The 27,007-nt window shown below is 36.3% G+C and overlaps 2 protein-coding genes and 1 pseudogene across 2 annotated transcripts; all 3 read left to right on the top strand.

Annotated features, from left to right (window-relative positions):
* The first annotated feature begins 4,192 nt into the window (after positions 1-4,192).
* LOC122700259 lies at positions 4,193-5,129 on the top strand (annotated as a pseudogene).
* Positions 5,130-11,646: 6,517 nt separating this feature from the next.
* Positions 11,647-12,606, top strand: LOC122703163 (olfactory receptor 8K3-like). The gene has a single exon (XM_043917217.1). It carries the CDS (start codon positions 11,647-11,649, stop codon positions 12,604-12,606), a length of 960 nt encoding a protein of 319 aa, XP_043773152.1.
* Positions 12,607-23,152: 10,546 nt separating this feature from the next.
* On the top strand, positions 23,153-24,094 carry LOC122700224 (olfactory receptor 8K3-like). The gene has a single exon (XM_043912953.1). It carries the CDS (start codon positions 23,153-23,155, stop codon positions 24,092-24,094), a length of 942 nt encoding a protein of 313 aa, XP_043768888.1.
* The last annotated feature ends 2,913 nt before the right edge of the window (positions 24,095-27,007 follow it).

Here is a 27,007-nt window from a genome sequence, read left to right as displayed (position 1 = left end):
ATAATTACTTCAACATAAAAATTTTTAAATATCAAGTTTAAGGCTACCTGGGACAATGTGGGATAAGAAAGAGTAGTCTATATTTCCATAACTCTAGGAGATGGATTGAAAAAGATATTGCTGTGGTTTAAATCAAAGAGTGCTCTGCCTATATGTTCTTCTAAGGGTTTTATAGTATCTGGTCTTACATTTCGACCTTTAATCTACTGTGTATAGTGATAGAGAATGTTCTAAGTCAGTTCTTTTACACATAGTTTCCCATTTTCCCCACCATCATTTATTGAAGAGACCATCTTTTCTCCATTACAGAGTTATTTCCTACTTGGTTGTAGATTAATTGGCCATAAAGAAAAGATCAATAAAGAAAAAAATCCATGAATTTTAGCTTAATAAATAGTGAAAAGTTACAGCATAGATAAACCACAAATAACTACTGAATTATATTCAACAATGCACATTTACAGCTCATTAACAAGTTACATTTTTGTGGAATATATGGATTATGTGAGACACATCAGAACATATGTCAAGGTAGACAAGAAGAACTGGAGAGGATATTGGACATGATGGAGAAGCAAGAAATATTGAAATGTGTTAAAGGCAAGTCCACTCCAATACTCTTGCCTGGAGAATCCAGTGGACAGAGGAGTCTGGCTACAGTCCATAGGGTTTCAAGAGTCGGACATGACTGCAGTCACCAAGTACAAAGACAAATACAGTGCAAGAGAAGTCCAAAACAGATGATGACTCAGTGTGAAGTGGGAATGAGAAATGAGAGTAACTAATTTCCCTCCATAGAGTTAAAAAAAGGAAAGAATATACATACAAAATTCTTCATATATACACAAAACGTATTATTTTTATTTCATTTAAACATTTAAAAAAACCCCATAGAACAGTAATTCAGCACAGCTTTTTGTCATCTAACTAGAGAGATTATTGGAGAGCTAGAAGAATACCGACAGGTTTGTCTTATGGATGAAATATATTAATCCAAATTCCTATATGGCTGTATTAGGGTATTCCAGGGAACGTAATATAGATATATGATAGATAGATAAATAGATGTATTTAAAAAAGTGTACAATGTTATAATGGGAGCTGCCAAGGCAGAAATTTGTGGGCCAGGCTGGCAGACAGCACTAGCTGATGCTGAGGACAAATGCAGGAAACTGAGGCAGACTTTTTTGTGGCAATCTGAAAACAAACTTCCTTTTTCTTTGGGATTCCTCACTCTTGATTGAAAGAGTCTCACCATATTCTGAAAGGAAATCAGCTGTACTCAAAATCTACTGCTCAAAAGTTTATCACATCTAAAAAACTGACACCTTGACTGATATTTTATTAAACAACTTGGTAGCATAGTCTTGCCACATAGACACAGAAAATAAACTTTAGCATCATGTGAAGAAGAAAATTAATCAAGAGTAAAAAGTAAAATGGAACACAAAAATACCTGTAAATATTCTAACTCATTGGTGCATATAAACTGTCCTGGACCACTAATAAAAATACCCGCTCCCTTGTTTCTATTAAGCTTTCAAATGCTTCAAAGGGGCAATCAAGAAATTGCTTGGCATCTCCTCAGGGAGAGTCTCAGAGGATGGAAAGGAATCCATAAATTATTCTTACGATGCATGTTATAAAGCATATGAGGAAGCCAAGACAGAGGTTTCATGACAGGTAAGCAGTATAGCTCATGTAGTGTCATATTTTATTAATAATTCTGAAGATATTAACAAGAAAATGCTTTTATTCTATGACAAACCACAGCAAAATAAAGTAATTAGCCTCCAACTAATAAAAATAAATGAAAAAAAAAAGGATTTCTGATTTAATTCTGTGTACACCTTGCTATTGTTAATATATAAGCAGAATAGGACCTCAACACTTTTTCTTCAAAGTAATTATACAAATATTTTCACAAACACAAATGAGCATCTTTGAAACATCAGTGCCATGTTGTTTATGTAATATTTATGTTTTTATAAATGCTTAAACATGCAGATAAGAAATGAAAAGTGTAACACAAGAAGCCTAACTAAAGGATTAAGAATAAAAATGAAAATCATAGCAGAATCATGAAGCTGCAAGTGGTTAGTTTCTAGCTAAATTTTCGTCAGTCTTGGCCTCTAACGTTTTCCTTATTTTCTTCTCAGAAATGTTAATAATGAAAGTCGCTCAGTCATGTCTGAGTCTTTGCAACCCCATGGACTATACAGTCCATGGAATTCTCCAGGCCAGAGTACTGGAGTGGGTAGCCTATCCCTTCTCCAGGGTATCTTCCCAACCCAGGGATCAAACCCAAGTCTCCTGCATTGCAGGTGAATTCTTTACCAGCTGAACCCCTAGGGAAGCCCAAGAACACTGGAGGGGGTAGCCTATTCCTTCTCCAGCGGATCTTCCTGACCCAGGAATCAAACCAGGGTCTCCTGCATCACAGGTGGATTCTTTGCCAGCTGAGCTACCAGGGAATTAATAAAAAATTTTAAAAATCTGTAAATTTGATTTTTTTTGATATTTTAAAAGCAAAAATGGGTATTTCTACCTTACATTGACATGAAAAACAATTTTTTGGTGTTTAGGAATTTTTTAAGTGTTCAGGTTTATCGTGGTATTATGATATATAACATGTTCAGTTTCCAGGGGAATCTGAAACAAATACATATATTTTTTCTCAAAATGAATAGTTTTAAAAATAATAATCAGATAATTGATCTCCAAATAAACACACTAAGAACACACTAAATGCATGATATTTGAGGCATATTTCCAAATACTATTGACACGCTGAAACATTTCTCATTTATCTTCCCAAAAATTCTGCAAAAAAGGAAGAGCTGATTTTTCCAGTATGGAAACATAGAGTAAGATTAGTTATATCATTTTTTTCAAAGCATTCCTTTACATATACCACAATTGTATGTACAGCCAACTCTATCTATCTATGCCTATTTCCTGGAGTATTTCCCAGGATATATACAAGTAAGTTCTACTACAGTCTGTTAGAGTTTTCTTTTGAAAGCTTAAGTCCTATATCAAAAGTGTTAATTGCTTCATCCTGCACCATCTGCATTCACAAAGGGTCTCCCAAGACTTTTACTATAAACTGTTTGAATGTTTCCATAGATTGTTAAAATTTGGGTTTAGTTTTTATTATGTGACTAACATATATTAGTTAGTTAGTGTTAGTCGTTCAGTTGTGTCTGACTCTGTGGCCCCATAGACTGTAGCCTCTGTCCATGGAATTCTCCAGGCAAGAATACTAGAATGAGGAACCATTTCCTTCTTCTTGGAACCTTCCTGACCCGGGGATTGAACTTAGGTCTTCCACATTGTAGGTAGATTCTTTACTGTCTGAGCCATCAGGGACTGTAATTTGATAATGTAATTATGTTATTGCTGGTTTTTAGTCACTGTCATGTCTGAAGCTTTTGCAACTCTATGGACTGTCACCCTACCAGGCTCCTCTGTCCTCAGGATTTACCAGGCAAAAATACTAGAGGGGGTTACCATTTTCTTCTCCAGGAGTTCTTCCCAACCCAAAGATCGAACTAGGTCTCTTGCATTAGCAGAAAGATTCTTTACAACTGAGCCACCTGGAATCCCCAATTATGTTATCATTATATAAATGACATCCTACAATTTTAATAACCATCTGTAAAATTAACATATAAAGTAGTTACTATTTTTTTTTTCATTTTTACCTCCTATATCTTTGTATCTATTTGTATCTGTCTATAGAAGTCTTTGTGAATCTTGACCCTATTGATATTTTGTGTTTGGTAAATTTTTGTTTTTGGTGTTGGGGTGCTGATTCCAGCAGCATCACTGTACTTTAACCATTGGAGGCCAGCAGTAGCCTCCCTCCAATATCTGCAATTACTGCAAACAAATTTCTCAAAAGATTATCAAAGTTATTTGGAGAACAGATCTTCAACAGTTGAAAAACCACTGATTTATTTCTATTGCCAACCCTATTTCTATCATCACTGATTATCTATCATGTATCTATCATTGCTATATATATTTACTGTGGCAGTTAGGATCATTTTAAAATACCCCAAACTAGAAATTCAAATTTATCATATTTATATTAGTTTTGTGTGCTAAACACTACCAGATGATGCTATATGACAGCTACTGACTATGCTGATGTCTTTATCCAGAATAGGTTTTCTGGTAAACCTTGATGGAAAAGCTCAATCAAACAGTGCTGAGCAAATTCATCCTCACGGGACTCACAGACCGCCCCGAGCTGCAGGCTCCACTGTTCGGGCTCTTCCTCGTCATCTACGTGACCTCAGCGGTGGGCAGCTTGGGCATGGCCATCCTCCCTGAGGTGGACCCCAGGCTGCAGACACCCATGTGCTTCCTTCTCAGACACCTGGCCCTTACTGATCTCAGCTATTCAACAACTGTGGGACCCAAAATGTTGGTAAATTTTCTTGTGGATCAAAATAAAACCTTCTACAACTTTTGTGCCATTGAGGGAGCTTTCTACATTATGTTCATTAGTGAGCTTTTTATTCTGGCACCAATGTCCTATGACCGCTATGTGGCCATCTGTCACCCTCTTCTCTATACAGTTATCACGTCAAAAAGGGCATGCGGGATGCTGGTGGCAATCGCCTATGTCTATAGCACATTTGTGTCTCTTCTAATCACTATAAAAATTTTTAATTTATCCTTCTGTGGCTACAATGTAATCAGACATTTCTACTGTGACTGTCTCCTTTTGATATCTTTGTTTTGTTCAAATACATGTGAAATTGAACTGATTATTCTGATCCTTCAGGTTTTAATTTAACTTCATCCCTGCTAATAGTTCTTGTGGTTGACCTGCTTATTCTTACAGCTATTCTCAGGATGGACTCTGATGAAGGAAGGCACAGGGCTTTCTCTACATGTGGATCCCACTTGACTGTGGTTACAGTGTTCTATGGGACTTTGATATTTACGTATGTTCAACCCGAGTCCAGCCATTCCTTTGATGCTGGTAAAACGCATCTATATTTTACATGTTGATCACCCCCATGTTAAATCCCTTGATCTACAGCTTGAGGAACAAAGATGTAAAATATGCTGTTCATAGACTATGGGAAAAACTATGTAATATCTTTTCTTAAGTTCATTTTGCTGTGTGGTTCCTTGAATTAGGCTATGGACATTGAGATTTTTTATAAGTTTTCTCAGAGGGAAATGCAAGGATAAATGATTTCAACATACATATAGAGATTGACTTCTGCACACCAGTTAAACTTCTGAGTGCACTGAACATATTAATAAATGAGCAATATTCTAGTTGTTTTTGTCTCCTTATAATGAAGTCTGTTGCTGCTGCTGCTGCTTCTAAGTCGCTTCAGTCGTGTCCGACTCTGTGCGACCCCATGGACGGCAGCCCACCCCGCTCCACCATCCCTGGGATTATCCAGGGAAGAACACTGGAGTGGGTTTCCATTTCCTTCTCCAGTGCATGAAAGTGAAAAGGGAAAGTGAAGTCGCTCAGTCGTGTCCGACTCTGTGCGACCCGGTGGAGCGCAGTATGAAGTCTACTCTATGACAAACAGGAGTCTTGCCTCTCTTTCCTTTGGCTCACTTGCCACAAATTTGGTTAAAATGTGTATCATGTTTTGATTAAGATACATTGTTTGACTCTATGCGTTTGGTGATCCTGCTTGGAGAAAGCAGCATGAGATGATTCTATGATTTGAATGGTGATAGTTCTAGTGAAAGTGTAGTGCAATATTCTGTAATCTATAAATCTGCCATGTCTTTTGAACATACTTCTTACATAACTCTCTTTAACTTTCCTAATTTTGTTTTTGCTTATTTCGATTACTTTTTAACATTCAATAGATTTATTTACATCATAGAGATATTGGACTGTTTTCTATGTACATCATCAGGATTTAAAATAATCAATGCTACAAATAAAGTTTGAATAAAAATAATTTATAAGAATAATCAAGTGAGAATAATTATTATTTATACTTTATAAGTCATTTTAAATTATTAATGAATGTATATATATATATCTCATCTATTCATATATAAACATAAAAAAATGTACATCTAAGATTATGTATAATGAGCAGAAATACACAGGGATGCAAACAGTACATGTATTTGAAAAGATAAACTGTGAATAAACATAACCTAATATCCCACTCCTAGAATACATGTTAGAGTACCTTTGATTATCCTTCAGATTATAAACCAAAAAAAAAAAAAAAAAAAATACTGAGTTACAGATTTGTATACTTTTCATTCATTTAAAACTTAATCACATTATTAAGTTGATAAATAATATATCAGAAAATATACTACTTTCCATAAAATATAAAAATGTAAAAATCAGGAACTGCTACATACCATAAAAAGAAGCTCAGTGTCATTACACATTGAATACTTTCAATTTAGATTTCAAATAGATAACACTATATGTCAACTAGAATACACAGTAGTTTGTGAGTATTTGGAGGAACCTAAACTTACACATTGTTAGTAGAAAATAAAATGGTATAAACATTTTAAATCCATTTAAGATTCACTTTTTTCTTCAGCAACATACAGGAGCTCTATTTTTAATTTTTTGAGGAACCTCCATACTGTTTGTTATGTTGGCCGTACCAATTTCATTTCTATCAACAATGTGGAAGGGTTCCCTTTTCTCCACACCCTCTTCAGCATTTATTGTTTGTAGAGATTTTGATGATGACTGTATGTGAGATGGTATCTCATTCTATTTTGATTTGTGTTTCTATAATAATTAGCAAAGTTGAGCATGATTTTATGTGCCCATTGGCTATCTGTATATCTTTTTAGAGAAAAGTCTGTTTAGATCTTCTGCCCATTTATATTGGGATATATATAGTCCATGGAATTCTCTGGGCCAGAATACTAGGGTGGGTAGCCTTTCTCTTCTCCAGGGGATCTTCCCAACCCGAGGGTCAAACCCAGGTCTCTTGCAATGCAGGTGGATTATTTATCAGGTGAGACACAAGGGAAGCCCAAGCTGATTTCCTCGGGAAGCCCAAGGAAATCAGTCCTGAATATTCACTGGAAGGCCTGATGCTGAAGCTGAAGCTCCAATGCTTTGGCCACTTGATGCAAAGAATTTACTCACTGGAAAAGACCCTGATGTTGGGAAAGATTGAGGGCAGGAGGAGAAGGGGACGACAGAGGATGAGATGGTTGGATGCCACCACTGACTCGACGGACATGAGTTTGAGCAAGCTCCAGGAGTTGGTGATGGACAGGGAGGTCTGGCGTGCTGCAGTCCATGGGGTCACAAACTATTGGACATGACAGATAAAAAATGTGGTATATTTATAGAATGTAATGGTACTCAGCCATAAAAATGAGTAACAGTGAATGAAATAATGGCATTTGAAATAACATGGATGGATCTAGAGACAATCATACTCAATAAAATAAACAAGGCTGAGAAAGACAAATGTTGTATGATATCACTTATATGTGGAATATAAAAAGAAGTGATGCGTATGAAACTCTATAAAGAATGGAGATAGGCCCTCAGACACAGAAGATAAACTAATGGCTACCTGAGTGGGGAAAAAGAGGGTAGTTTAGGAGTCTGGGATTGACATAAACACATGACTATGTATAAAATAGATAGCCATAAGTACCTATTACATAGTACAGAAAACTATACTCAATGTTTTGTAATAGCCTTTGAGGGAAAAGAAGATGAAAAAAATATAAATGTTTACCTATGACTGAATCACTTTGCTATACACCTAAAACTAACACAGCATTGTAAGTAAATTATTCTTCAATAAAAATATAAAAAAAATTGTCTTAAAACTTTAAACATATCTCACCTGTGACATAATATTTATCCATTCTACTGCCTTGTACTTACCCAAGAGAAAGGACAGCAGATTTCTTTGTATGCAAATGTCAATGTTTGCATAAATATAAATGTTTATTTATATTAGTCAGACCCTGGGAACCATCTAAACGTTTCTATCCTGAGGATGAAAGTAAATCGTGACAAGTGAATTTCATGCTGCTATAAAGAGTAATAAATTATTGGAACACACAAAAATATAATGACTCTCAAAAATAATTAAGCATAGTAAAGGATGACAGACTTAAAAGATCAGATAATCTAAAATTTAGTTGCAAAAAAATTCTAAAATGAAGATTCATGTATAGTTGCACAAAGCAGATCAAACAAGAAATCTCAGAAGTTAACAAAAGATGTCATACAACGCATACAATGTGGGAAAAACAAAGAAATTAGATTCTCTTATAACTACAAATGACATGTTTTCTAACAGAAAACCTCAAGGAACCCGGTTATAAATGTGAGTTCAGGAATTCCCTCACAATTGTGAGTTCAGCAAGATAAAAGGATACAAACTCAACAAGCAAATATCTTGTCAATGCATATATTATATATACACATATACATATGAATATATTTATATAATGTATAACATGCAAGAACCAAAAATATGCATATTTGTGACTTCTCAGGGGGTGCAGTGATAAAGAATCGGCCTGCAATGTAGGAGACACAGGAAACGTGGGTTTGATCACTGGGTTCGGAAGATCCCCTGGAGGAGGAGATGGCGACCCACTCCAATATTCTTGCCAGGAAAATCCCATGGACAGAGGTGGGGTACAATCCATACGGTTGAAAATTGTCAGATACAACTGAAACAACTGATTATGTACACATGCGTGTGTATATATACATACACATATACATATACATATGCCATTTACAATACAAAGGGTAATGAAATAGTAAGAAACTCAGAAAATGTGCAGGATGTGTATGTTGAAAAGTATGCTAGTTAAAGAAATCAAAGATCTGAACACATTCTAAGACATACTGAGCTCATAGTATAAAATGTTCCTAGATGGGAAAGAAAATTAGAATAGGAATTGGAACTGGACAGAATGAAATAAATGAAATGCTGCACTATGCCATTAAGGGGAAAAAAATCAAAAGAAGTTGTAACTAGTCGAAGATGGCAACTAACTATGAAATGAGAAAAATGAGCAAGTAATGTCTGCCTCAGAAGTGAAGAAAAACAGCGAAACCAACTAAATCAAGGAAATAACAGGCCACATTTACCTAATGTGTAATTTTAACTCCTTTTAATTTTTTTAAAAAAATGATATATTAAAAAAGAATTTTGACATGTCTCTACCATGTCACCCCTTTGAGGAGACCATTGTGGAAACGGGCCTTTCTTAAATGTATTAATACAACATTTGAATGAAGAGCCCCATGTGCTAAAAGTGGGAAGTTAACTAAGAGTGAAAAATAGGAGTTAAATAAGTACTAAACTTACTGGTGAATATAAATTGTCCTTGGCGATTATTGAAAGACCTCCAGACATTTTGTTGTGTTCTCCTAGGCATTAGGGCTAATCAACAAATTGCTTGACATCTCCTCAGGGAGAGTCTCAAAGGTGAGGGAATCCATATATTGTTCTCACAGCCATGTAAGAAATACAGGAAGGAGTCAACACAGAAACTTCATTACAGGTAAAAATAATATTTCATGTGGTACAGTATGCTACCAGTATCCACAATATTTCAGTGACATTTGCCAAGTTCCACCTTAATTCTATGACATAGAATCTATATTTAGTTATGGGATGGGGGTGGGGTGGGAACTGAAATAAATCACATGTATTACATCCTACTTGACCAGCTCCTCACTTACCCATCACTATAGCCCTGACAGAGGCATAAAACCACAGTCCAGAGAATATGCTTATATGAGGAAGAAAATCTCTTTCAGATAAGTTACTATCACTATTAGAAACAAATAAACATTAAAAACCCCACAAAACTATGTATTTGACATTTGAGAACTATTTCCAGGTAAGATAGACTCACTGAACTATTGAATCTTCATGAATCTTTCCCCAAAACTGTGCACACTGTTTTCCATCACACATGGTCATAAAGAGTTTTAGATAATCCACACTATTGTCCCAGATTAACCCTTAATAGTTGTTGTTCAGTCGCTAAATCCTGTCTGACTCTTTGTGACCCCATGGACTGCAGCATGCTATGCCTACCTATCTTTCCCTGTCTCTTGGAGTTGGCTCAAATTCATGTTCATTGAGTTGGTGATGCTATCTAGCCATCTCATCCTCTGCTGCCCTCTTCTCACCATAAATGAAGGCATTGCAGAAACTGTATTTACAGGCATGTATGTCCTATACATGGACATACATGTCCTATAATAGTCAGGTATGTCCTAGTATGATTCATCACGTAAACAAATTTAATTCCCACTGTGGTCCATTATGCATTTCTTATTCATACACTTATTCATGCCTGTCAGGTGTGCTAAATTTGAGTCAGTACCATCTGAAGGAAAAATATCTTTCACAGACTATGTTTTGAGTAGTGGGTTATATGAACGTTGGGAATTTTTGGATTGAAAATTTATTGTATCATTAGTATATGCATTATATTCTAGACAGCATATTAAAAAGCAGAGACAATAATTTGCCAACAAAGGTCCACCTGGTCAAGGCTATGGTTTGTCCAGTAGTCATGTATGGATGTGAGAATTGGACTATAAAGAAAGCTGAGTGCCAAAGAATTGATGCTTTTGAACTGTGATGTTGGAGAAGACCCTTGAGAGTCCCTTGGACTGCAAGGGGAGCCAACCAGTCCATCCTAAAGGAAATCACTCCTGAATATTCATTGGAAGGACTGATGTTGAAGCTGAAATGCCAATACTTTGGCCACCTGATGCAAAGAACTGCCTCATTTGAAAAGACCCTGATGCTGGGAAAGACTGAAGTCGGGAGGAGAAGGGGACGACAGAGGATGAGATGGTTGGATGGCATCACCGACTCAATGGACATGAGTTTGAGTAAACTCCGGGAGTTGGTGATGGACAGGAAAGCCTGGTGTGTTGCAGTCCATGTGGTGGCAAAGAGTCAGACATAACTGAGCAACTGAACTGAACTGAACTATATCCTAAGATTGATGAATTTTTAAAGTGCCATCATGTGGTTATATCTTATAAAGAATAAAAATAGAACTTGAAGGAATAGTGCAATAATTATCCATAATACCTAAAGTTTTATGATTGTTTAACTTCTCTGTTTTGTTTTGTTATCTATATTTGCATATCTCTGTCTAGTTGTCTGTGTTTCTTTTTTATTTATTATTATTATTATTATTTTGTCTAGTTTTCTATGTTTCTATACCTATACTATAGTGTTTGTCAACCCAAATACTATTGTGACTACTGGCTCAATATTGTTACAGGTTGCATATTTGAAATGTTAAGATATTGAGCTCTTTATCTGACATAAAAACATTAGAATCCAATAGCATTTCAACTGTCAGTTATGACAGCCAAAATGTCTCCAGACAGTGGAAAAATATTCTTGGGGGAGCAAAGTCACTCTAACAGAGAATAGCTGATCTACCTTCGTATTTCCTTCTGTCTCTATTTATGTATATTTTAATGTGTGGCAGGTGGACTTACTTTTAAATATTCTAAACTGGAAATTTGAATTTATCTTACTTACCAGTTCTGCATACTAGCCCATCTAAGAGGATATTTTACACAAAATCTATTGACTCTGCTGCTGTGTCTACCCAGAGCAGGTTTCCTCATAAACCTGGATGCAAACACAGAATGGAACAGTGCTGAGTGAATTCATCCTCATGGGAATCACAGACCGCCCTGAGCTGCAGGCTCCGTTGTTTGGGCTCTTCCTCATCATCTACGTGACCTCCGTGGTGGGCAACTTGGGCATGGTTATCCTCACTAAGGTGGACTCCAGGCTACAGACACCCATGTACTTCTTTCTCAGGCACCTGGCTTTCACTGATCTTGGTTATTCAACAACCGTGGGCCCCAAAATGTTGGTAAATTTTGTGGCGGATCAAAATGAAATCTCTTATTACTTTTGTGCTACACAGCTCACTTTCTTTCTTGTGTTCATTATTAGTGAGCTTTTCATTCTGGCAGCAATGTCCTATGACCGCTACGTGGCCATCTGTAACCCTCTGCTTTACCCAGTGGTCATGTCGCAAAGGATATGCCAGGTGCTGGTGGCAATGCCGTATCTCTATAGCATATTTGAGTCTCTTCTTATCGCTGTAAAGATATTTGACTCATTATTCTGTGGCTATAATGTCATCAGACACTTCTACTGTGACAGTCTCCCCTTGTTATCTTTGCTCTGCTCAAATGCAAATGAAATTGGACTGATTATTCTTATCTCAGCAGGTTTTAATTTGATTTTCTCTCTTCTGATAGTTCTTGTGTCTTACCTTCTTATTCTTGCATCCGTTCTCAGGATGAGCTCTGCTGAAGGCAGGCACAAGGCTTTTTCTACCTGTGGGTCTCACCTGACGGTAGTCACAGTATTCTACGGGGCTTTAATATTCATGTATGTGCAGCCAGAGTCCAACCATTCATTTGACACAGATAAAATGGCATCTATATTTTACACTCTCATTATCCCTATGCTAAATCCCTTGATTTACAGTTTTAGGAACAAAGATGTAAAACATGCCCTACAAAGGATGTGGAAAAGAATATGCAATTCTTTCTCTTCAGGCTTCTGTACAATATGAATCTATACTTTGGGTGATGGGCTTCAAGACGTTCTCTGTGTGTCTCTAAAAATAATAAAAAGTATGGAAATGTTCAACACATATTTAGAAATTGCCTTCTAAGGGCTAGTCATACTTCTATGTGCTATATATACATTAGCACCCAAAGGGGAAAATATCTGCCTTTCCTGAGGGGAAGAGATGAATTACAAATATAATTAAGTAAATAGCACCATACCTTAGAATGAGTTAGGACTCTATAAAGGCAAGTAAAGAGAGTTGAATGAGGAACAATAGCATATGCAAAAGGATTCAAAGAATTATTGTTATTCCCAACTATTAGAATAAATTTCCTAGTGTCTACAGGTGTTTGTGCATGTACATGTGGTTTTATGTAAGCACACACTTCTGTTTTTTATTCACTGTACTTTTCTATGGCATGCATTAAAATTAAACTTATGGTGGTTTCTAGGAGGCTCAGTGTAGTACAGTGATTTGAATTCATCATTCATCTCAATTGATACAGATGCTCCCTTATCACGTGGAAGATATTAGGATCCTGCTCTGCTCTGATCAGTGAAATTCCTTTTATACATGAGCCCTAGGAAGTCCTTAGACTCAGCACATTTAGCAATTCAGTAACTCACAACATCTTATTTATCTAAATCAGACCGTTTCTCTGTAAATTCAAGTTCAGTCGCTCAGCCATGTCCAACTCTTTGCTACCCCGTGGGCTGCAGCACACCAGGCTTCCCTGTCCCTCACCAGCTCCCAGAGGTTGCTCAAGCTCATGCCCATCAAGCCAGTGATGCCATCCAACAACCTCATGCTCTGACGTCCCCTGCTCCTCCCGCCTTCAATCTTTCCCAGCAGGAGGGTCTTTTCCAATGAGTCAGTTCTTCGCATCAGGTGGCCAAAGTATTCTCTGAACCAGATACATTTTCTTAATTGTTTTTAACAATATTCTACACTTGGAAGTCACTCAGAGAGTGGGCCTTAAGTATTTTCACCTCAGAAAAAGGAATGGTAATCATGTAACATGAAAATGTTAACTAGTGCTATATTGTGGCCATATTCAACTATATAAATGCATCATATCAACATGTTGTAGACTTTAAATTTACACCATATTAACTGTCAATTATGTCACAACAAACCCAGAGGGAAAAAAGGTAAATTTCTTGAGAGTTTGCTGTGGAAGCTTTGAGTTATACTTTTATATTTTATTGGGATCTTGATTCCTATCTGCTTTTTGATCAAACAAGATAGTTACATTTCCTTATCTGTCTGAAAAACAAAAATATTGCTTATTTAAAATTTGTGTGTTAATTATTTTTGTACTTTTGCATAAGAGGTCTACTCTATGCTGAACTAGCTTTGTGCGTCTGTTATGGGATAACCTTCTTCAGTATTGATTCATAAGAGTGTGTAAAAACTCTTTTACTATATATGTATGCATATATGTTTATTATATTATATATTGTATTGTAATATGTTTTATTATATTCTATAATTTTTATTTTATTGCTTGATTGCCATGATTTGATCATCTCTTTGTAGCAAACACAAGACAAAATTCCATGATTTGGTCAATATTTCTAAGAAGAATGTAATAAGATATCTAACAATTTGTTATATATATAATATGTGTACAAATATCCTCTTCTTTTTTTTTCCATTTATTTTTATTAGTTGGAGGCTAATTGCTTTACAATATTGTAGTGGTTTTTGTCATACATTGACATGAATCAGCCATGGATTTGCATGTATTCTAAATTGTCACTTTTTTGTTTAATTTTTTATTTTTAACATTTATGAAATTGTGTTTACATCATATAGAGACTGCACTGTTCTTTGTTCATTATTCTTAAAAACTCAAAAACATTTTCACTAAATCAAGAAAAAGGCAAGTAGGACTTATCTTTCCCATGATATTGATATTTTAATGGAGGTGGTATTCAATATGGCAAAGAAAAAAAAAACAGTCCATATTGGAAAGAAGGAATTTAAACTGTGTTTTTTAGTACATGATGAGATTGTACAGGTGGAAATATAAACTATAGAAAAATGCATTGAATTAAAAGGTGAATTTAGGATGTTTCAAAGAGAGATCAGTACACACAGTAATTTTTATTTCTATATCCTACAAATGAAAAATTAGAAATGGAATTGTTAAATGCTATTTTTGTTCAGTCGACAAATCATGTCTTGACTCTTCGCGACCCTATGGACCGCAGGACGCCAGGCCATTCCCTCCTCATCATCTCCTGGAGTTTGCCAACCTCATGTCCATTGAATTGGTGATGCCATCCAACCATCTTATCCTCTGTAACCCTCTTCTCCTTCTGCCTTCAATTTTTCCAAGCATCAGGGTCTTTTCCAATGAGTTGGCCCTTCACATCAGCTGGCCAGAGTTTTGGAGTTTCATCTTCAGCATCAGTCCTTCCAGTGAATATTCAGGGTTGATTTCCTTTAGGATGGACTAGTTTGATCTCCTTGCAGTCCAAGGGCTTCTCAGGAGTCTTCTCTAACACCACAGTGCAAAGGCGTCAATTCTTAGGCTTTTTTTTTTTTAATTCTTAGGCTCTTTATGGTCCAACTCTCACATCCATAAATGACTACTGGAAAGCCTTGTTAAATTGTTAAATACCTGTTATAAATTCATCATAATTATGAAATGCTTAAAGATATATACAAAATATGCAAGCCTGTATGGTAAAAATTAGAAAATATTCCTGAATGATATTAATGGAGGCATAAACAAATGAGATCTTACCATATTTATTTACTGATTTATTCAATATTAGGTAAATATCACAATTTCTCAAATCAAACACAATTAAAATTTAAGCAGAAATTCTTTTTTGATAGGAATTGAGAAGCTGAAACCAAAACACATAAAGGAGCTAAAATCAAACCATACAGAGCAAAAGATCTAGAATAGCTGAACTAACTTTAAAAAGAGGAATAAACTTGCAATATTAACATTAAGACAAACAGTAATGATATCCAGTCTTATTCCAAAGCTACAGTTATTTTTTTTAAAGTCTGCTCTTGATATAAAAATTGGCAATATATATCAATGAAAAGATACTGATAGATCAGAAATAGATTCATGTGTATATGAACAATAAATGTTCCATAAGCAAAAGAGAAAAACAGAAAAAAGCCATTTTGTGGAGAAAGCATAGACTTTCAAGTTCTCCTTTCATCTTGTTTCTGTCCTGAGACCTTGTAGCCAGTGGGGGCATTCCCTCTGGTTTCTGCTGGCTGAAGATGCGGGTTGTCAAACTTGTATCAAGGCAAGCCAGCTGACTGGGGCCAGAGTCATGAAGTGAGAGGCAGCACTCCCTTGTCCAGCAATACCAGTTCTCAGGGGAGTTAACCTTAAGAACAAGTTCCAATCCATAAGAGAACTTTGTCACTTTTATCTTCATTGCTGGAAAATATCCAGTTCTGGAAAAATCCAATCCCAGCATTGCCTACCTGTTGTCACAGCTGGAGGCACACAAAGGACTTTGCTTTCTTAGGCTATCCTTTGGAAGGAGCTCTGGACCTTGGGGGAGGAAGCTGCACATTCTGCCTTCTTCTAGAATGTCTCCTGCTTCCATAGATAAGCCATGTCATCATTGCTTAGTCACTAAGTATGTCTACTCTTTATGACCCCATAGACTATAGCCTGTCAGGCTCCTTCTGTTAATGGGATTTCCCAGGCAAGAATACTGGAGTGGGTTGCCATTTCTTTCTCTAGGTGATCTTCCCGACCCTGGGATTGAACCTGCGCCTTTGCATTAGCAGGTGGGTTCTTTACCACTGAGTCATCAGAGAAACCCATACAAATGCCATACAAAGGCCTATTATTAATACTTTTGAGTTAATAAAAAGGCTTGGGCCTTCCCAGGTGCCTCAGTGGTAAAGAATCCTCCTGCCAATGCAGGAGATCTGGGTTCAATCTCTGGGTCCAGAAGACCCCCTGGAGAAGAAAACCCACTCCAATAATCTTGCCTGGAAAATCTCATGGACAGAGGAGTCTGACAGACTACAGTCCATGAGGTTGCAAAGAGTGGGAAATCACTTAGTGACTAAGCAAACGAATGGGTGAATAAACAAAGTATGATTCTTAAATACTCAATGAGTGCAATCACTTATATGCTAAATTGGATATATATTTTTAAAACATGACTTTGAATATTCCAACTTTGTCTTTAGGTGTTACTTTCATATTGCATTTGACCTGCAATGAGCTTTCAGCACAAAATTGATTGCTGAGATAAAGCAGTGAAGTTTCAAACAAATCACATACCTCATTGGATTACATTCAAATTTAGAGTCAACGTTCTAAAAAATCCTATCCTAGACACTTAAACCAAAACATGGGTAGTTGGAACATCATCAGATTACCAGATTATTGTTAAATTAAAGAAAAAGCAGATATCTCAAATTGATAAATTATCATCTTTTTATGAATGGAAATGTGCTCATTAAAATTATTGCTTTTATATTCCCAGAAAAGTGAAAGTGAAACTGTTAACTGCTTCAGTAGTGTCCAAGTGTAAGAAAAAAAAGAAAAAGAAAAAAAAACACTAATAAAATTCATAGAAATTTCAAAGAAAGAAATGAAAACATCCTTATTTGCAAAAGACATGCTTTCTAATAGATAATGTCCACAAAACTATGGAAAGTAAAATAATCTGGAAAACATGAGTTCACAAAGAAGACAAGATATATGATTGACAAAAATTATATAAAAAAAAAAATATATATATATAGGTATTAATAAAACAAGACCATTTAAAGTCACTTCATAGCTAATGAAAATGTACATAAAAACTAACAAAGCCTGCACAGGATCTGTATGCTGAAAAGTACAAATCCCAATTTTAAAAATCAAAAGAGATTTGAATAATTTAGTAGCTATACTTAGCTCAGATCTGTATACTTAAGATAAAATTCTTCCCAAATTGATCCATAGATTTAATGCAAACCTAAATAAAATCTCAGCAAGATTTAGTGCAGAGGTGATTTTATACTGTATTTTATTGAAAGGTTAAGGGCAGAACATAAACGAAAACACATTTTAAAATTTAGTATAACTAGGAAAAAACACTCCTTCATGTTAGGATTAATTATATAACCAAATAACCAAGATTTTTATATTGGTAGAAACACAAACATATAAATTAATGGAACATAATAGACAACACAGAAATAGATTTTTATAAATAGTCCAACTAATTTTTCATAAAGTTGCAAAGGTAATTCAAAAGAAGGGGTGTAGCCTTTTAAAATCATTGTGCAGAGGTAATTAGGGATATGGAGGAAAAACTAAGCAAGCAAATAAATAATGTTGACCTAATACAATAATTAACTCAAAATGAAGAACAACTTAACTGTAAAATGCTAAACTATGAAATATTTAGGGCTTCCCTGGTGGCCCAGTGGTAAAGAAACTGCCTGTAGTGCAGGAGACACCAGGTTGGGAAGAACCCCTGGAGAAGAAAATGGCAATCCGCTCAGTATCCTTGCCTGGAGAATCCCATGGACAGAGGAGACTGGCAGGCTACAGTCCATGGGTTCACAACAGAGTCGGACATGACTTAGCAACTAAATAACAGCCACAAATAAAATATTTAGATAAAACAATAGGGGGAAATCCATATCCAAGATCTAGGTCTGGTGAAGAGTTCATAGCATGCATATGTGCTCAGTCCCTCAGCTGTGTCCAACTGTTTCAGACCCCATGGATTGTAGCCCACCAGGTTCCTCTGTCCATGAGATTTTCCAGGCAAGAATTCTGGAGTGGGTTATCATTTCCTTCTCCAGGGACTCTTTCTGACCCAGGAATAGAACCTGTGTCTCCTGCTAGGTAGGCAGATTCTTTACCACTGAGCCACCTAAGAAGCCCATCTTTAATTCCCTATTTTTCAATAATGAAATAGGACAATGTTTAAACATTTCTATATCATCATTCATTTGAGAAGACCACTGTGACTTAATGGGTCTGCTCTAGAGACAGGTTTAATTAAGAGATTTGTATACTACAAAAGGAAAGTTAACCAAAAGTTAAAAAAAAAAAGGTAGGAAAGAATAAAGAGGAAAGAAATAATTGTCCTAGAAAATTGAAAAGCCAATCTCCAGATATTTTGTTGTGGTCTCAGGACTTTAGGGATGATCAGCAAATTCTTTGACATCTCCTCAGGGAGAGTATCAAAAGGTGAACGAGATCCATAAATTGTTCCACTTAGCCATGTGAGAGCCACAGGAGGGAGTCACTACAGAGACTTCATTACAGGTAAAATGACAGAGTATTTCACGTGATGCCTTGTTTCCAATACGCTGACAGCGTTTCAGAGACAAATTCAAGGTTTCACATTAATTCACTGGCAACGCCTGAGCAAAATGAACCATTTCTGATTCAGTTCTCTCAGGAATAGGACTCCTCTTCTGTCTTTTCATATTAACTATTTGAAAATATTCACATATTTACAGACTAAACCCTGAAAAGCATTTCTGAAACATCATCGCGATGTCCATTTATATAAATAACAGTATCTCCAGTGGAAGGCAAAACCAAGAGTAAATAAAGCAAAACTAAAGATGCGTGAGGGCTTCCGTGGTGGCCCAGCTGGTAAAAAATCTGCCTGCAACAACCCTGGTTCCTTCCCCGGGTCAGGAAGATCCCCTGGAGAAAGAAATGGCAACCCACGGCAGCATTTTTGCCAGAGAAACCCCTTGGACAGATAAGCCTGGCGGGCTGCAGTCCAGGGGTTACAAGTGTCAGACAGGCTTTAGCAACTGAAACACCACCACTGCCAAAAACACATGAATATTTAGAAACTGGCAAAATTAAGAAGCCTCATGTATTCAGTCTCTTATGGTGATGTTCTTCTAAATTCTTATTCATTTAGTGCTCTGGGTGTTTTTTGGTGACTGTTTCAATATCATTTAATATTTAATGATTATGTACATCAGTATATAAATATGATTATTTCTGGATCCCTTGATGAGACAAAAGAGCATTTCCTCCTTACAATGAGATGTAGAAATTGCTATTTGGTTATTAGCAGGCTTTTAAGCACCTAGTTTTATGGCAATGGTGGAATTTTCAGTGTGTCCTTCAATTTCAAGTAGAATCTGACCGCAAATTAGATAAAATTATCTCACAGGGCACAGCTTTAAAAAGTTGACAATCGGGATTTTAAAAAAATGTTAAACTATGAGATAGCTATTTGGGTCTATCCATAGAATGATAAAGCTTGTGACAAAGCAACCAAAAACACTTATATCATTTCTTACCTTTACGGAAAAATTGGAATTTGCAAAGTCTGATTTTTTTTTAGCTTTTCATAATTGCAAAACGAAGACAAGAAAACAAGATTTATGCTACTTCTTATTACATTTATTGAAGATATTTCTCTACAGTAACTGTTGAGTGATATACATTTCATGTTTCTGATATTAGAAAATTGTTTGCATCAAGTCCAGGTAGACTATCAGGAGGTCTTAAAATTGTAAACGATATTTTAAGTGAGCAAAGTGCTAATTTCGTGTAAATACTGTTATATTTAATGTTATAAATTTTTTAATTAATTTTCTCACAGACCACTCAGAGACTGCAGTCACTGATAATTTATTGTAACCAATGTTATTTATATTTTTTAAAGGAGGTGTTTATGTTGACAATATTTTGCACATAATAATCCTCTTACCTTGATCTGCCATTTACCTCCTACTCTTGTGAGTTGGTTGTTTAGATGTATCTGACTCTTTGAGACCCCAAGGACTGTAGCCCGCTGGTTCTTCTGTCCATGAAATTCTCCAGGAAAGAAGACTGGAGTGGGTAGCCATTCCATTCTCTAAGGGATCTTCCCAACCCAGGGATTGAATTCAGGTCTCCTGCATTGCAGGAGATTCTTTATCGTCTGAGCCACCAGGGAAGCCCACCTCTTATTCTGGTATATTCGTACTATGTTTATTATTATCATATTCAGATACACTTTTATTTGATTTTATAAAATGTTGATTTGTGTTTCGTGTTACATTATCATTTGGTGGAGTTTTGTGACCTTAAAATAAAAAAAATGTTAAGTAACACCCCTAATCCATGTATATCTATTTAATGTATTTTATTCACATCTACAGTACTGTGTGGGGCTTCCCTGGAGGCTCAGTGATAATGAATGCACCTGTCAATGCAGGATCGATCCCTGGGTCAGGAAATGGCAACCCACTCCACTCATCTTGCCTGGGAAACCTCAGGGACAGAGGAGCCTGGCAGAATACAGCCCATGGGGTCACAAAGAGTCAGGAAGGAGTTAGTGACTAAACAACAGCGTAGCATTGTGTGACACAGTAACCTTACACATTTTTCTTTTTTTAAGCACAGCATCTTCTTTTCAAAACGGAGTTTTTAATAAATCTCCATTATGCAGAAAAAATGCCAATGGCTACTCTTTCTTTCCATTTGCTTAGATCTCCTTGCACTCTCCTGGGTTCTTGCATGACAATGTTTATTTGAATTGTTACATGCAAATTAATATATGCCAATTGTAGTGAAAATGTTCCTAGGGAAAGATTATGTTTTTGGAAAATTTGCATCATAATGAACTTTCATTTTTGCTAAAATAATAAATAAAACTAGAACATAAAGAACCCACTTTATGGACTTCAGAGGTCCAATTTTAGTCCTGCAGAGGGGAATAGTGAAGGGCTTGGTGTAAGTTAAATGTGCTCCATTCTACTTGACCTAGTCCTCACCTATTGATCATTACATCATAGACTTGACAAATAAGACAACGTCACAGTACAGAAGAACTGACACACAAATATATAAAGAAACTCTCTTTGAGCTAAGTTATTGCCACCATGAAATATATATATACATACATATATATATATATACATATATATGTACATATATATATGTATATATTTGATTTTTATCTGATTTCCAGGTAAGCCTAAACATATTGAATCCCTTAATCTTCATTTTTCTCTCCCAACCACCCTGTAAAGAAATATCAGTTTTGCATAAGAAAATAAAGATTTTCAGATAAATTATTTGCCCAAAGTAATCATTTGTATATAACAGAAAATATAGCAGAGATTATATATATTTACTGGAGAAGGACATGGCAACCCACTCCGGTGTTCTTGCCTGGAGAATCCCAGGGACAGCGGGGCCTGGTGGGCTGCCGTCTATGGGGTCGCACAGGGTTGGACCTGACTGATGCGACTTAGCAGCAGCAGCTGCAGCATATCTATATACATATATGCCTCACATATTTTTATAGAGGGGTAATTCTCACTGCAATCTATTATATTTTTCTTATTTATACAACTGTCCAATATTTGTTGTCTGTTAACTATTTCAGTCTGTATCACCTGAACAAAGGATTTTGAGGACTATGCGTTGAAGTAACAGGTTCTATGAAAGTGAAGTGAAAGCGTCCAACTCTTTGCGACCCCATGGACTGTAGCCCACCAGGCTCCTCTGTCCATGGAAATCTCCAGGCAAGAATACTGGAGCGGGTAGCCGTTCTCTTCTCCAGGGGATCCTCCCAACCCAAGGATCAGTCCCGGGTCTCCCTCATGGCAGGCAGAATCTTTACCATTTGAGCCACCCGGGAAGCCCACTGTGTTCTTTACATTTTTGGAATTTATGGCTTTACATTTTTATCATAATTCTCACATAATTGAATAATACAATTCTTATATGTATTAAGTGATATGATTAAGTGATATTATCAAGTATAATTTATAAATATCACAATGTGGTTGCAATTACATAAATGACTAATAGAAAACTTTAAATATGTATCACATAAGTTTATATATGTATAAATTTATATATGAAACACAGTTTTAATTTTATTTCATTTCTAATGTACTTCTATGCATACATTTCTGTATCTTTTATCTATGTATTTACAGGTATACACACCTATATGTGTATCTATATATTTATATGGGGCTTCCCAGGTGACCCTAGTGGTAAAGAATCTGCCTGCCAAGGCAGGAGACATAAGAGACACAGGTTCAATCCCTGGGTCAGGAGGATCCCCTGGAGAGGGCATGGCAATCCACTCCTGTATTCTTGTCTGGAGAATCCCATGGACAGAGGATATTTATCTATCTCTGTATTTATGTCTAGGTATACCATCTATACCTTTCTTGTTTTCCAGCTTTAGCACTACTGAGATTTTGGACTGATAAGGGGTGTCATGAGATGTTTAGAAACATAACTGACCACAGACCATTATATGCACGTACTACTCACCTTCCAGTTGCAATAACCAATATGCCTTTCAGATGTTGACAGTTATTTGCTTAGCAAAATAACTCCTATTTGAGAACTAATGAATATCTCAGACTCTGTCTCTATCTTTATTTATGCATATTATTATACATAGGATATGGGATTTTTAAAAATATCCTGTTTTGGGAAGTTAGGATGTATTTTACTTATACAAGCTTCACATATGAAAAACCTGCCAGGTGATAATACATGAAATCTGCTTACTATGCTTGATGTCTCCACCCAGAACACATATCCTGATAAAACTGCATGAAAACACAAAATCTTACTGTGCCAAATGAATTCATCCTCACGGGAATCACAGACCGCCCCGAGCTGCAGGCTCCACTGTTTGGGCTCTTCCTCATCATCTACGTGACCTCAACGGTGGGCAACTTGGGCATGGTCATCCTCACTAAGGTGGACCCCAGGCTGCAGACACCCATGTACTTCCTTCTCAGACACCTGGCTCTTACTGATCTTGGCTATTCAACAGCTGTAGGACCCAAAATGTTGGCAAGTTTTATTGTGAGTCAAAATTCAATCTCCTATTATTTGTGTGCCACCCAGCTGGCTTTCTTCATCATGTTCATGATTAGTGAACTTTTTATTCTGGCCGCAATGTCCTGTGACCGCTACGTGGCCATCTGTCACCCCCTGCTCTACACGGTCATCATGTCACGAAGGGTGTGCCGGGTGCTGGTGGCAATCCCCTACCTCTATAGCACATCCGTGTCTCTTATAATCACTGTAAAGATTTTTAATTTATCCTTCTGTGGCTACAATGTCATCAAACATTTCTACTGTGACTGTCTCCCCTTGATATCCTTGCTCTGTTCAAATACGCAAGAAATTGAACTGATCATTCTGATCTTTGCAGGTGTTAATGTGATCCTCTCCCTTCCAATGATTCTTATGTCTTATCCGCTCATCCTTGTAGCCATTCTCAGGATGAGCTCTGCTGAAGGCAGGCACAAGGCTTTTTCTACCTGTGGATCCCACCTGACAGTGGTCACCGTGTTCTTTGGGGCTTTGATATTTATGTATGCGCAACCAGAGTCTAGACACTCCTTTGATACAGACAAAATGGCATCTATATTTTACACCCTTGTTATCCCTATGTTAAATCCCTTGATCTACAGTTTGAGGAACAAAGATGTAAAATATGCACTACAAAAGGTGTGGAATAAGCTTTGTAACAGTTCCTCTTAAAGCCTATGTACAATTCCTATCCTTTAGGTTCTGCGCTTCCTTTAGATTCCTATCCTTTAGATTCTCTATGTGTCTTTAAATGGAACAGTGAACACGAATAAGTTCAATGTACTTTTAGAGATTGCCTTTTATGTGCCAGTAGCACTCTAATGGTCTGTACTTACACTAGCGCACAAAGCAAGAAAATATCTGCCTTATTTGAGTAAGACAGATTAATCATAAATATAATTAAATAAATGTTATTATACACGAGAATTAATGAGGACACTACAGATATTCAAGCAGGTAAGGAGAGTGGGTATGCTGTGTGTGAGAAAGGAAGAATAGTAGATATAAAAGGTGACTTTAAATGATTATTGCTTTTCTCTTTTTCTTTGATATAAATTTATTTATTTTAATTGGAGGCTAATTACTTTACTATATTGTATTGATTTTGCCATACATTCTTAACTGCTAGAATAAACTTCCCCGTGACTATGTGTGTATTTGGGCATGTGCATATGTTTTTGTGTAAGAATATCTATCTGTTTGAGCCCCCATACACTTCGAAGGCATATGAAAAATTAAACTTCCCTGGAAAAGGACAGGGCAACCCACTCCAGTATTCTTGCCAGAAAATTCCATGGACAGAGGAGCCCAGTGGGCTACACTCCACGGGGTCACAAAGAATTGGACATGACTGAGAACACAACACAAAAATTAAACTTATTGTGGTTTCAAGGAGGCTCAGTGTAGCACAAAGATTTGATCTCAGGAATTATCTGAACTTTCCCAGGTGTTTCCATACTGCATGGAGGAGGTTAGAATCCTGATCTGTTCTCATCCATGAAGTTACTCTCATACATGAGCCCTAGAAAGCCTATTAACTCAGCACACTTTGCAATTCAGTAACGCACAAAATCAGCACAATGTTTTATTTCAACCAGTCCGTTCTCTGTACCAGTGGACATTCCAGTCAAGATCAATTTCCTTGATTATAGTTAGCAATCTCTACTGTATGCCTGAAGGTTAAGAGAGCAATATTTAAATGCTTTCATCACAAAAGAAACGGAATATGATGGAGGTATTGTTGTTGGTGGTGTTAAATCGCTAAGTCACGTTCAAGTCTTTGCAACCCCATAAATCGCAGCACTCTAGGCTTCTCTGTTCGCCACTATATCCCATCTTTATTGTTTAGTTGGTAAGTCATGTCCAACTATTTGAGACCCCATGGACTGTAGCCCACCAGGTTCCTCTGTCCATGGGATTCTCCAGGCAAGAATACTGGAGTGGGTTGCCATTCTTTCTCCAGAAATAAGAAGTAACAGTAAGTAACTAATTTCTGTCTCTGAGAGGTAAGTAAAAACAATCACATGGGCAACAAATCAAGGAGGAAACATCTCATATTAGCATAATGTATTATTTTAATTTCTAAATATATTAAATACTGTAATAAAACAATGTTGAAAATTTCTCCACAGCCACACATTTGAGAAGAACCTGTGGAAATACTGACTCTCGGTAGGCATGCCCTATAGATGCAAGATTTAATCAAGAGTCTTGTGTGCTACAAAAGGAAAGTCAACCAAGAGTTAAAAGATATATAAATGTATGTATATATATGCAAAGAAGGAAGGGGGGAGGGAGGGAGGAAGTCAGGAAGTAAGGAAGGAAAGACAAATGTCCCAGGCGATTAAAAGACAATCTCTAGACATGCTGTTTTGCTCTCAATACTTTAGGGATAATCAACAAATTGCTTGGCATCTCCTCAGGGAGAATCTCAAAAAGTGAAAGAAATCCATAAATTCTTCTCACTTAGCCATGTCAGGAATACAGGTGAGAGTCATGAGAAATGCTTTTACAGGTAAAATGACAGGATATTGCATGTGATGCCTCATTTTCAATATCAAGAATGTTTCAGTGACATATTCAAAGTTACAGTTTAGCTCAATGGCAAAGCCCAAGCAAAATGAGACCATTTCTGATACCGTTTTCTTTGTTTTCCACTACTCCATAATTCCTGAGCAGGAATAGGACCTCTCTTCTTGTCATTTCATAATAATTTGTTGAATGTTATTCCATAAGATGACAGGCAAAATGCTGAAAAACATCTTTGAAACATTACCATGATATTTGTTTTGTATAAACAATGATATCTCTAATGGAGGGCAAAGTAGAGAGCAAATGATACATAACAAAAGAGATGTGAATTTTTAGAAACTGGGAAAATTCAGAAGCTGGGGTCTTGTCTTTCTTTTTTAACTCCTTCTGAATTCTTAGTTAGTTAGTGCTCCAGGTGCTTTTTTGTGACCTCCCCTCAACATAATTTAATACCTAATGATTATTTAAATAAATGTAAAAGTATAATTCTTTCCAGATCCCTTGATGAAGCAAAATGGAATTCCCACCTCACACTGAGACATAGAAAACATTATTTGCATATTAAGAGACTTTTAAGTAGCCAGTTTTATGGTAATGGTACAGTGATCAACATGCTCTTTGATTTCAAGTGAGATCTGACAGAAAATATATAATTATCTCATGAGGTACAGCTTTAAAAAGATAAATTGGTATTCAACAAAGATGTTAAACTCTGAGAAAACTATTTGGTTTTTGTAAAATGCTAAAGTGTGAGAGAAAAGCAAAAACACTTCTATCTTTTCTCATATTTACAGGAAAATTGAAATTTGCCAAGTTTGTATTTTCTCACTGTTTCATATTTACAAAACAAAGAAACAAAAACAAGTTTCATATTCAGTTCAGTTCAGTTTAGTTCAGTCACTCAGTCCTTTCTGGGAGTTTGTGATGGACAGGGAGGCCTGGCGTGCTTCTTATTAAATATACTGAAGATATTTTTCTAAAATTATTCTCTAGTGATGCACATTTCAGTATTTCTGATATAAGAAAAGTGTATGCATCAAGGCAAGATTGGTG

This window comes from Cervus elaphus, chromosome 1, assembly GCF_910594005.1.
Source record: "Cervus elaphus chromosome 1, mCerEla1.1, whole genome shotgun sequence".
NCBI classification, from domain to species: domain Eukaryota; kingdom Metazoa; phylum Chordata; class Mammalia; order Artiodactyla; family Cervidae; genus Cervus; species Cervus elaphus.
The sequence above is the reverse complement of the archived record's forward strand: the minus strand, read 5'-3'. Positions and strand labels throughout refer to the sequence as shown.